Source organism: Leucopleurus acutus (assembly GCF_964270905.1).
Source record: "Leucopleurus acutus genome assembly, chromosome: 20".
NCBI lineage: Eukaryota > Metazoa > Chordata > Mammalia > Artiodactyla > Delphinidae > Leucopleurus > Leucopleurus acutus.
In genome coordinates, this window is record NC_139162.1 from 46,212,084 (window position 1) to 46,224,209 (window position 12,126).

The 12,126-nt window shown below is 52.1% G+C and overlaps 1 protein-coding gene across 2 annotated transcripts; it reads right to left on the reverse strand.

Annotated features, from left to right (window-relative positions):
• Positions 1-956: 956 nt before the first annotated feature.
• ECH1 (enoyl-CoA hydratase 1) lies at positions 957-11,358 on the reverse strand (the record flags this gene model as incomplete). Of its 2 annotated transcripts, none has more annotated exons than XM_082862118.1 (10): positions 957-1,492; positions 1,671-1,821; positions 2,083-2,154; positions 2,245-2,315; positions 3,058-3,122; positions 3,250-3,298; positions 3,382-3,506; positions 10,401-10,489; positions 10,614-10,821; positions 11,226-11,358. In XM_082862118.1, 10 exons carry the CDS (start codon positions 11,356-11,358, stop codon positions 1,388-1,390), a joined length of 1,068 nt encoding a protein of 355 aa, XP_082718244.1. In that variant the 3' UTR covers positions 957-1,387. The 2 variants fall into 2 exon arrangements, with proteins under 2 accessions (XP_082718244.1, XP_082718245.1); XM_082862119.1 differs by having other exon boundaries at positions 958-1,492; positions 3,058-3,119; positions 11,226-11,291.
• Positions 11,359-12,126: the final 768 nt, after the last annotated feature.

Sequence of the window (12,126 nt, forward strand, 5' to 3'; positions counted from 1 at the left end):
AGAGGAAGTGCTGGCGAACTTTGGCCCTCCAAGGGCCTTATCGGAGCCCATAAAAACCTGGCTGACCCTTTGTTGTCAGAGGGAGGGTGAGGCCAGGAGGGTTGGGCAGGGTAAGGCTAAAAGGAGTGGCCCAGGACAGATGGGCAACGGAAACAAGTGAAAAAGCAAGGAGGAACTGGGCACTCTTGATACTCCCAGGAACTGTTCGAGGACCTCAATGTATTGCTGCGTGCCTCTAGTATGTACGTTATGTTGTATATGTCGTGGTTTAGATCACTGACTTCTGGGGCCTGAGGTTCTGGGTTAAACTCCTTCCTCTGCCGCTTCTTCGCTGTTTGATCTTGCGTCAGTGGTTTAACCTCAATTTGCCCATTTGCCCATCTGTTAAATAGGGAATATTAATAGTATTAACCTCATAGGGTCCTTGAAAGGAATTACTAAGTTAATAAATATTCATAACAGGACGTGGCATATAGGAGACACTAAATTAATGCTTGGGGACTTCCCTGGTGGTCCAGTGGTTAGGACTCCGTGCTTTCACTGCCGTGGCGCCGGGTTCCATCCCTGGTCAGGGGAACTGAGATCCCACAAATCTCCCACAAGCCGCACGGCGCGGCCGAAAAAAAAGAAAAAAAGGAAAATAATACCTCGTAAATTAATGCTTGGTCTCTTGCCCTCATTCCAAACGTAAATCCAGGACGTTGGTTTATTTATTTATTTTTTTGGCCACGCCACGCAGCTTCCGGGATCTTCGTTCCCCCACAGGGGATTGAACCCGGGCCGCTGCAGTGAAAGCCCTAACCACTGGACCGCCCGGGAATTCTCCAGGAGGTTGGGATTATATATGGAAAAGAGAACTCAGAGCTTAGAGAAGTGAGGCAGTTGGCTCAAGACTGGGTAGCAGCAGAACCCTAGCCAGACTCCAGCACCGGAACCTACTATGCTGTATCGTGAGTGGGGGCCAGGCAGGGGAAATGCCGCCCACGAGCCTGGGGCAGGCAGGAAGACCGTCTGTGGCCTTCCACGTGACTTGCTACCAGCCCTGGCCTGCCCACTGCCACTCTGAATGGTCATCACCTGCATGGCTTCCATGCCCATTGGTCATATCTCTGTCCCCAACTTTCAGCACAACCGTGGTCTTTGGAGCCCCCAGGATCATCATGTTAACCCCCTTTCTGCCTCGCCTCTCTCTCCAATAAGGACACCGGCTTCTTTATATTGCTTTATTGTTCGTGGGGCGAAGACAAGGCATGAAAACAGGGAGACTAGCAAAGAAGACAGCGAGGGGGACCATCTTCACTAATCCTCCCTCTCTGTGAATGAGGAAGCGCAGTCATGAGACGGGACAAAGCTAGACCCTGGGCCAGGACCTGGGATGAAGGGCCTCTCAGAGCTTGGAGAAGGTGATGGTCTTCAGTTCCTTCTTCTCCATTAAGGCCTGGAGAGACTTAACGACATCCTCTGTCTGCAGCATGCTCATGTTCCAGGATTTCTGGATAAAGACGGCGGCGGGGAATGGAAAGGATACGGGAAGATTTTAATTGGACCAATGAAAAATAGGAGATAGCAGCGCACCAGTCAGAGGACAAGGCCTGCAAGGGGCCGCTGTGCCCTGATTGGTTGCTCTGGGATCAGAGAAGGGATGTGATTGGTCGGACGGAGAGTCTCACCATGAAGTTGAGGCTGTCTGTCACCGAATGGTCGCGGGAGTAGAGCAGGTTGATCTTGGTGCTCTGCACCGCCACGGGGCTCTTGCTGGAAATCTCGGCTGCCAGGGCGAAGGCCGCATCAAGCATGACCTCCTTGTCTGGGAAGACCCGGCTGAGGATGAAAGGCATTTGCAGTCGGCGGTCTGAGAAGAGCTCTCCTCTCCCTCTCATGGATGAACAAGTGGCCAATCACAGTAGAAAACGGAAGATACCGCAGTGAAATGGACCAATCAGAGCAGGGCAGTAGACTCCAGACCACCCAGAGAGAGGAGGCCACTTGGAATCCATGAGTTAAGGTACTCGGGGATCCAGAGAGCCCCACCCAGGTCTGGCTGCCCCTGAGCTCTTACCCAGCACAGGCCTCAGCCCCTACCTGACCAGCCCACAGTCCAGGGCCTCGTCAGCCATCATCTTGCGGGCAGTGAAGGCCAGCTCGTTGACCAGGCTGCAAGAGGGCAGAGCGTGTCGGGGGTGGCAGTCATCCCAGGTCTAGGAGATGTCCTGCCGTCCCCTCCCCCAGGCTCCTCTCACCCACCTCTGGTTCCCGATGACTCTGGGCAGTCGCTGCAGGGTTCCCACATCCGCTGCCAAACCTAGGTCCACCTCCTGGGGGGAGCAATCCTGTCCGTGCTTAGTTTCTGCCCACTACTGTCCCCCATGCAACCTCAATGCCAATGAAATTCCGCATTTACTGCAGAGGTCCCACCCCACCCCCACCTCAGAGACTCCCATTCCAAACACCCCGTTTCATTCCCATCCACGTACTTTTGCCCATGTAGGTTCCTTCGGTCTAGAATACAGCCCACCTTCCAATTCTTCTGCCCTCCCAATTCTTTGAGGTCAGTTGCATCTATCTCCAGACAGAAGCCTTGCTTATCCCTGCCCTGCCCACCCCCAACCATGAGCTCCATCGTGCCTCCCGCCCCCTCCAGCACTGACGCCAAGCAGCGCCCCCAGCCTCAACCCCTCCCTGACAACTTTACTCACTCCTGACCTCACACTGACTGCATGGCCTACCCTTGACTTCCTCCCTGGCCAAGTGTTACTTTTCTTTTCTTTTTTTTTTTTTTGCTCCTGTGGCACGTGGGATCTTAGTTCCCTGACCAGGGATCAAACACGCGCCCCCTGCCTTGGAAGCGCGGAGTCTTAACCATTGGACCACCAGGGAAGTCCCAAGGGTTACTTTTTAAGGTTCAGTTCTAACTAACTCTTCCATGAAGCCGTCTAGACTCACGCCCACCCCCTTAGCTTGCTCTGTCCCTGCTCTACCCCTGCTCTGACCTGTCTCTGTCACTCATTTCCCAGCTCTAAGCAGGGCCCAAGGAAGCAGCTCGGGAGGATGGCTCACCTTCACCTGGAAGGAAGCATCCTGGGTACAGTACCGGATGTCACAGGCAGTGATAAGATCCACTCCTGGGAAGCAGAGGCCAGGGACACTAAACAACCACAGGACTGCTCCCCTCCCCGCCCAGACTGTGGGGCTGCACCTCGGGCCAAAGTCTAACTGGCAGCAGATCTGGGTGGGTGGCTGCAGACTCACCTGCACCAATGCAGCCCCCATGGATGGCGCCAATCACCGGCTTAGGGCACTGGAAGGGGACAGGAGGGGCGGGGTCAAGGCTGGTCCAGGGGCGGCAGGAAGGGGGTTGCCCTGCTAGCCTCCCAGGGTCACCTTCTCGATGACGCTGAAGGTCTCTTGGTATCTGCTGAGGAGGCTATGGAGGTGCCAGCTGATACGGGCCACGTCGTCTCCTGCGGGCTGAAGGAGGCCTGAAGCCATGTCCACGAAGTCGATACCTGGTGGGGAGATCTGGGGAGGCTCACCTAGCCGCCCAGGTCCAACCCGTTGCCCTGGCTAGGGTTCAGAGGCCACGCAAACCACCACGGCGGAGGCAGCAACTCACACAGGAGGGACTGCCTTTGGGGTGTGAAGACAAGGCAAGCTAATGTATATCGAGTCTTTGCTCACCTTAGCCTCACAATGACCCTCTGAGGTAGGTCCTATTACTACCTCCATTTTCCTGGGGGAGAAACTGAGGCACGGGGAGCTTAAATCACACGCCCAAGGTCACACTGGCTTGTGAGCAGTGGCACTGCGATTTCAAGCCCAGAACTATGCAGCCGGCTCCAGGGGCCGTGCTTTTCACTGTGATGCCAGATGGCCTGGAGGTCAAGGTTTTGGGCACGAGCAACTGCGTCAAAGGTGGTGATGTTTCCTGAGACAGGAAGCTCGGAAATGGAGAAATTTTTGTGGCTCCAACTTTAAGACAATCCCAAGCCTGACCTTTCCTCCACTGACCTGCCGCCACAGTCTGTTCCCCACATGCGGCCAGAGGGCACTTGTGATCACCTCAGGGCCCTCGCTTCTCCCCGACGCCCCCCATCCCTCTTACTTAGAATGAAATGCCAGGTCTTCTGCCAAGACCTTACCAGCCCTGCACAAGCATCATCTCCAGCCTATGCCACTGGGCACGCAGGCCTCCATCAGCCATTCCGACAACACATTCGCTTCCTAGGGCCTCTGTGCCTGCTCCTCCCTCTGCCTAGAACAGCCCTTCCCCAGCGATCAGGCCACAGTTCAAAGGTCACCTCCTCAGAGAGGCCTCCTCTGGGCACCCTGGCTAAATTGCAGCCTGTCACCTTTCACCTCCTTTCTTGGCCATATCTCCCGCACTGCCTTCTTGTTACCACATAACTGTATGCTTATCTCGTTTAGTGCCTGTCTCCCTTTCTAGGATGTGAGCTCCATGAGCGGAGGAGTTTGTCTTCCCCATCTCCCCACCCCCAAGGAGTTTGGCTTTTTTGCCCACCACTGTATCCCCAGTGCCTACCAGGGCCTAGCACACAGCAGGTGCTCAATAAGTGAACAAGACAGACAACAATCTCTGCCCCCATGGAGCTGCCCTTCTATGGGAAACAAACAGGTAAGAAGATACATTTTGTCAGGTGGCAATAAGTACTAAAAGAAAATTAAAGGAGGGAAGTGGAATGGAGTGTGTGTGTGTGTGTGTGTGTGTGTGTGTGTGTGTGTGTGCGTGCGTGCACATGCACAGAGAGGGCTCTGGAGTATTAAGTAGGGTGGTCAGGGACCCTCTTAACTGAAAAAGTGACATATGAATAAAGATCTGAAGGACCACAAGGGAGGGAGCTGTAGGGATATCTGGGATAAGAGAGTTCTACATGTCAGGAACGGCCAGTGCAAAGGCCCTGCGGTAGGAATGCCCCCGGTGTCTGTGTGGAGGACCACTGAGGCCAGCGTAGTGGAGTGAGAAAGGGGGAAAGCAGGAAAAGCCAACGTCAGAGAGGTGACAGAGGCAGACTCTGTGGGGCCTTGTGGGCCAAGAGGAGGACTTTGACTTTGACTCTGAGTGAGGTGGAGCTACGGGGTTGTTCTGAGCAGAATTTTCTTCTTCCCGAGGTGAATCACTCTCATCCTTTCGCCTGTCCTCTGAACAATGCTATTTGACAAACCTGAAAAGTCACCCCCACCTTCAGCCACACCCCTGACTCTCTGAGGCTCTGGTGCCTGCACAGGCTTATTTAAATGAACGAGAACACAGGAGTGTTGACTCAGGGTAGAGCTGAATTTGTGCAAGTTAAATATGGGTAAGACAGAACTCCTCTGTGTGACCCTGGCCAGGTCACTCCATCCTTTGGGTTTCGGGTTTCTGCTCTGTAAAATGAGCCTAAAATCCTCCCGAGAGCTGATGGGGCTGCAAGGATTCAAGTGACAGAGCCCAGAGGCGCTTTGAGCGATGCCTGGCACGTAATGGCATCACCACAGTTACTATTATTATACACTCCGTCTCAGCCGAGGCCAGAAGCGCCTGCATCAGCCTGCAGACATCTGCCAGCTCCCCACTAGGCCTGCACAGCTTGTATGACTCAGTAGGAGCCACGCTTACCCCCAGAACAAGCCCAGCTTGGCACCTGGCCACACCTCCTCCCGCTGTTTTTGCTGGTTTATCTGCCCTACCTGGATCTGCAGACGCGGGTGTCTGCAACCCCTTGGAATAAACGGCCCCAGACCACGGTACAAGGTGTCCCCCTCCAGAGTCAGAAGTCATTCCGGAGAGGTCCCCTATCTCGTTCCCTGGGAACCTCAGTGTTTCAGATCTCCTTCGTCATCACAATTAACTTATTTATAATCATCAATAATAACAGCTACGGGGACTTCCCTGGTGGCGCAGTGGTTAAGAACCTGCCTGCCAATGCAGGGGACATGGGTTCGAGCTCTGGTCCGGGAAGATCCCACATGCCGCGGAGCAACTAAGCCCGTGAGCCATAACTACTGAGCCTGCGCTCTAGAGCCCGCGAGCCGCAACTACCGAGCCTGCGTGCCACAACTACTGAAGCCCGCGCACCTAGAGCCCGTTCTCTGCAACAAGAGAAGCCACCGCAACGAGAAGCCCGCGCACCGCAATGAAGAGTAGCCAGCCCCCGCTCGCTGCAACTAGAGAAAGCCCGCGCGCAGCAACGAAGACCCAATGCAGCCAAAAATAAATAAATTTATTTTTAAAAATAATAATAGCAGCTACATTAATAAAAGTTCCACATGAATTACTGTTTTGTGCCTATTAACTCGTTTCATCCTCACGGCAACCTGATGAGGTGGGGGCTCACAGCATCTCCCTTTTCTTCAGATGAGACCACAGAGAGGTGAAGGTGTGTGCGGCTGGCAGGGGTGGGAGGTGGCGGGCTCCTCCGGCTAGGCATACTTTGAACCAGCCTGTCAGACACCTGGGCCATAGTCACTTAGCCGTGAAGAGCAAGGATTCTGCAGCAAGGCAGCCCATGTTCAAAAATCCCAGCAGTGAGAACTGGGCAAGTTTCTTCCTCTCTCTGGGTCTCAGTTTCCTCACCTATCAAATGGGGATGGGGACTGAGCCTGTCTCATAGGGTCGTGGTGAGAATTAATACATGTAAGGTGCTCAGAGACACTCCACAAATGTAAATAAGTGTGGGCTAGTTCTTTTTTTCTTTTTTTTTTAAATTAGTAGTTTCATTCTATCATTGAAACTGCTAATTAAGTTGAGTTTCTTCTTTCTGGCCTTCAGACTGAAAATGGGACGAGACGGCCACAATCAGCTGTGAGCTGAAAGATGAGGACCCCAGGCCTGGCACGGCTACACATGAACCCTCATCCTGCACTCCACGAGGGAAAGGGCTCAGAAACAGGGGCTGCTTTCTGTTTCTAGGTCCGCGGCACCCAGGAAGGGGGCTGGCACTGGAATGTTGAATGGATGAACAAAGGAATGAAGGAGAACAGAGAGAGTGGTAGAAAGAAAACAACGGACACGACGTGCAGAGATGTTAACAGACGAAACAGAAAGAAATGCATTGTCTGAGCAGAATGAACTGTCATTACAGACTAGAGCGCCTGATGTCTCTGTGACGCCACTGCTCGGAACTGACCCAGCTCAGAGCAGGGGGCGCTCGTCTGGAGTCGCCCTGGCTTCTGCTGACTCATTGGTTTCTTCCCAGGCCCCTGATTCTTTTTTGTTTTGTTTTGTTTTGTTTTTTGCGGTACGCGGGCCTCTCACTGCTGTGGCCTCTCCCGTTGCGGAGCACAGGCTCCGGACGCACAGACTCAGCGGCCATGGCTCACGGGCCCAGCCACTCCGCGGCATGTGGGATCCTCCCGGACCGGGGCACGAACCCGTGTCCCCCGCATCGGCAGGGGGACTCTCAACCACGGCGCCACCAGGGAAGCCCCAGGCCCCTGATTCTTGAAGGAGGCTCCTGAGCGCCTCGAGGGTGTTTAAGACGTCCACTGTTGTGTTATTCTTGAATAAAGCAGGAGAGCTTTTGGAAGCCCAGCCAGGGCAGTGTCCCTTCACAGAGATTCAGGGCTAGCCTGGTGACTGAAGGCCTAAGGTTTGGAATTCTCCTCTTGGAGAAGTGCTGTTGGGATAGCTGGGATGCCCCGGTAATGGTTCCTGCCACTTCATTAACAGGCTGTGATAAGAAGTGGAGAGCAGCGCACCTTTTACCTGGGTACTGTGAATTCTGCTGACACAAAGGGTGTCCTCTACCTGGTGTTGGACAGACCCTCGGAACTCCACATCTTCCCTGCCTTAACCTGTGTGAGCAGCTGTCAACCTCCTGGGGTGGGGAGAGGGGACTGCCTAGAAATTTGGGGGCCAAAATCATTTAGGTGGCCTTTACTTGGTCTTATCAAAAGAATTCCAATAAAATATTTGAAAGCAAATTAAAAAAAAAAAGAAAGAAATACATTGTTTACTGTCTGTCTTCCCCACTGAATTGGAAACTCCATGAGGGCAGGGCCTGGGGCTGCCTCAGTCGCCACTGGGACCCCAACATTAGGCTGGGCCCTGGGCAGAAATCAGTGTATGTGACCTTCCACTTCTGGTATGGACCCTCCTACAGGTGCCAACTAGGTGCCCTTGTTGGACAAGATCCAATTACCTGAAGGCACCTGGCAGACTCTGGAAGAAGTGACTGGCCGAGTTACCTGTTTTTAAAGTTAACCTGAGGGCAGGCTGAAGTTGTGCTTGAAGAACCAAAGGACAAACAGAGCCCAGGGTGACCTCAGCTGATAGAAAGTGAGGGGGGGACATTCCAGAAAGCAGAGAGCCAGAGAGGGGAGCCCCAGGTTCTGTGTATAAGCTCTGCCCAAATCTCTTGTTGACCCATGAAGCAGGCAGGCAGCCCAGCAAAGAGATTTAAAACACTGACTCCAACTCAGCTGCTAAAACAGGAAACTCAACACTCTGGAATTATGTAATAGGATCCTGAATTTCCACATCATTTTCTCCCATAGTCCAATATCCAGGATACAATCTAAGCTTACTCTGAAAACAAAGAAACAGGAAAATGAGACCCATTTTTTTTCAAGAGAAAAGATAAGAAACAGAGATTGACGCCAAGGGGACCCAGATGTTGGAATTAGGAGACAAGGATTTGAAAACAGCCATTGTAACTACGGTCAATGATGCAAAGAAAAATATGGTTGTGGGACATCCCTGGTGGTCCAGCGGTTAAGCATCTGCCTTTCAATGCAGGGGACTCACGTTTGATCCCTGGTTGGGGAACGAAGATCCCACATGCCGAGGGGCGACTAAACCCGAAAGCCACAACTACTGAGCACGCGGGCCACAAGCAGAGAGAAGTCTGCACGCGGCAATGAAGATTCCGAGCGAGCAACTAAGAACCGATGCAGCCAAAGATAAACAAATAAATATTTTTTTAAAAATATGATTGTGACAAACAAAAAGATATGAAACTTTAGCAGAGAAATGGAAAATATAAAAAAGAACCAAATGGAAATTTGAGAACTGCAAAGTACAATACAGGCATACCTCATTTTACTGCGCTTCACAGATACTGTTTTTCCTTTTGATTTGTTGGCTGCACCACACAGCATGTGGGATCTTAGTTCCCTGACCAGGTATCGAACCCATGCCCCATGCAACCCTGCATTGGAAACAGTGAATCTTAACCACTGAACCATTAGGGAAGTCCCACAGATACTGTGTTTTTTACACATTGAAGGTTTCTAGCAACCCTGCATTGTCAAATGGTTAGCATTTTTTAGCAATAAATTACCTTTTAATTAAGGTAAGTACTTTTTTTTTTTTTTGCGATACACAGGCCTCTCACTGTTGTGGCCTCTCCCGTCGCGGAGCACAGGCTCCGGACACGCAGGCTCAGCGGCCATGGCTCACGGGCCCAGCCGCTCCGCGGCACGTGGGATCCTCCTGGACCGGGGCACGAACCCGTGTCCCCTGCATCGGCAGGCGGACTCTCAACCACTGCGCCACCAGGGAAGCCCCTGTACTTTTTTTTTTTAGACATAATGCTACTGCACACTTAATAGACTACAGTATAGTGTAAATGTAACTTTTACATGCACTGGGAAACCAAAAAGTTCATGTGACTTGCTTTATTGCTATATTCGCTTTATTGTGGTAGTCTAGAACTGAACCCACAATATCTCTGAGGTATGCCTTATCTGAAATTTTTAAAAATCATTGGATGGGCTTAACAGCAGAACAGAGGTGACAAAGGAGTCAATGAATCTGGTCAATGGAAACTATCCAACCTGAAGAAAAGACCTGCGGGACAATCAAAAGATCTAACAGACGTGTAACTGGAAATCAGTTCATGTGGACTGAGTAATTAATTGCACGAAAGCATGCAATTTTTTATTTTTGGCCACGCCACTCGCAGCTTGCAGGATCTTAGTTCCCCGACCAGGGATTGAACCAGGGCCCCTGCAGTGAAAGTGCTGAGTCCTAACCACTGGACTGCCAGGGAATTGCCAGAAAGCGTGTAATTATTACAACACGCTTTACTGACATTAGAAAAAAACAGATTCTGGGTGATTAAAGGCCTTGATCAAGGCCACAGATTCAGGATGAAAACCCTGACTTTAGAGCCGATGATCCTGTCATGTTCTGTTGGACTAATTTCTTTTCTTTTGTTTTTGCTGCACCGTGCGGCATATAGGGTCCTAGTTCCCCGACCAGGGATGAACCCATGCCTCCTGGAGTGGAAGCGTGCAGTCTTAACCACTGGACTGCCAGGGAAGTCCCATGGACTAATTTCTGTATTTGAAAATGATCAAAGTGGAAGTTAGAAGCTGCTTAAAACACTAATTATGAAGCATTACTCTATTCTCAGGAGCAGGGGAGACTGGCAGGGGTGGGTGTGGAGAGCACCTCGTACCTGAAGTGAACATTTTTCCTGCGCCAGAGATCACCACAGCACGACAGTCAGCATCTTCTGCAATCTTGTTGAAGCACACCACCATCTCGCTGTGGGGGAAAGGGGGAAGGGCTATGTCTGGCGTGGGAATCCCCTGCCCTCGGCCCACCCCTGCCCAGTCCCTTAGCCCCTGCCTCCTCCTGCAGGCAGGTCTCCAGAATCTGCAGGCCGGACCTCCAGAAGGCCTTGTTCATGGCGTTTCTCTTCTCCGGCCGGTTTAGCTGCACATGCAGGATGTGTTTCTGGGCAGATGTCACCCGAAGGGACTCATAGCTGTGGCCTGGGGCTTCCTCGGGGGCTGCTTTGGAGGGTTCATCTTGCGCAAAGGAACTCAAGGGATGAAGGTTAAGGCTGAGACCCAGGTTGGTGCGGGCTGTCAATCCTGGGGAGATGAAGGAAGGGAGAGCCATTGATGACCCCAGATTGGGGGCACAGCACTTTCAAGAGCAGAGGGCACACATCTCAGTGACACTAGATTGGGGAACACAGTCCTGTTAGAGGCCTTGGTTTAGGGAAATACAGACTTTAAGATTAGGGCGCACTTATCAGTGGCCTCAGTATGAGGAACACTTCAGACCCGTGATCGTGGTACTGACTCCAGGTTGGGAACACTGAGCCGTCAGCGACCCGATTGTAAGACACAGGCCGTTTGGATGGGGGCACACGGACCTCTGAGTTTAATAAGGGGCTCGGACCCTGCGAGACCCGGGACAGGCCTCCCCGTCCGACTGTCGCTATGACAGCACGAAAGCTCAACGGACCCCCAAAGGTGAAGAGGTGACTCACGACAGGTCAGCAAGTTGCGGAGCCTCCGAGAAGCCGGTATCACCGCCGCCATAGCTACTGATTCGCTGGAGTAAACCGACAGGAGGAAGCTAAGGGGGCGGGCACAAAGGGCCGCCATGTTTGGTGAGGGCATCGGGTTCGCAGCCTGACCCCGGTGACGGTCCTCTTCTCGCCATCTTTACCAAGGGCAACCGGAAACAGCCTTCTAGGTTCGCCGGCCATTAGAGTGATTCGGTCATGGAACTTTTGGACCAGTAGATACCCGGGCTAAGAAAATGGTTCACGCTGCTCTTGGACATTCTGTACAGAATTCACCACAGCTGTTTCATAATGGTGGAGAAATTGAAGACAGATGAATGTCTAAGGGCATAATGGCAGAATAACTGCAGCTCTGCAAGTTTGCAATCATGCATTTTTACCATATTAACAAAAAAAAAAAACAAAAAAAAAAAACAGGGGGCTTCCCTAGTGGCACAGTGGTTAAGTCCTCCTGCCAATGCGAGGGACATGGGTTCCAGCCCTGGTCCGGGAAGATCCCACATGCCACGGAGCAACTAAGCCCATGGGCCACAACTACTGAGCCTGCGCTCTAGAGCCACCGAGCCACAGCTACTGAAGCCTGCGCGCCTAGAGCCAGTGCTCTGCAACAAGAGAAGCCACTGCAATGAGAAGCCTACTGGCCGCAACTAGAGAAAGCCCGCGAGCGGCAACGAAGACCCAATGCAGCCCAAAATAAATTTAAAAATAATACATATTAAAAAATAAAAGAAAAAAGTTACTACTGAATTTATCCATGTACGGGAATGGGAATATAGGCCCACCAACATTAAGCGCTGACTGTATAATCTGAATTGCCACACCACCACGGGGTTGTACTATTTTATGTTGTATGCAGAGGAAA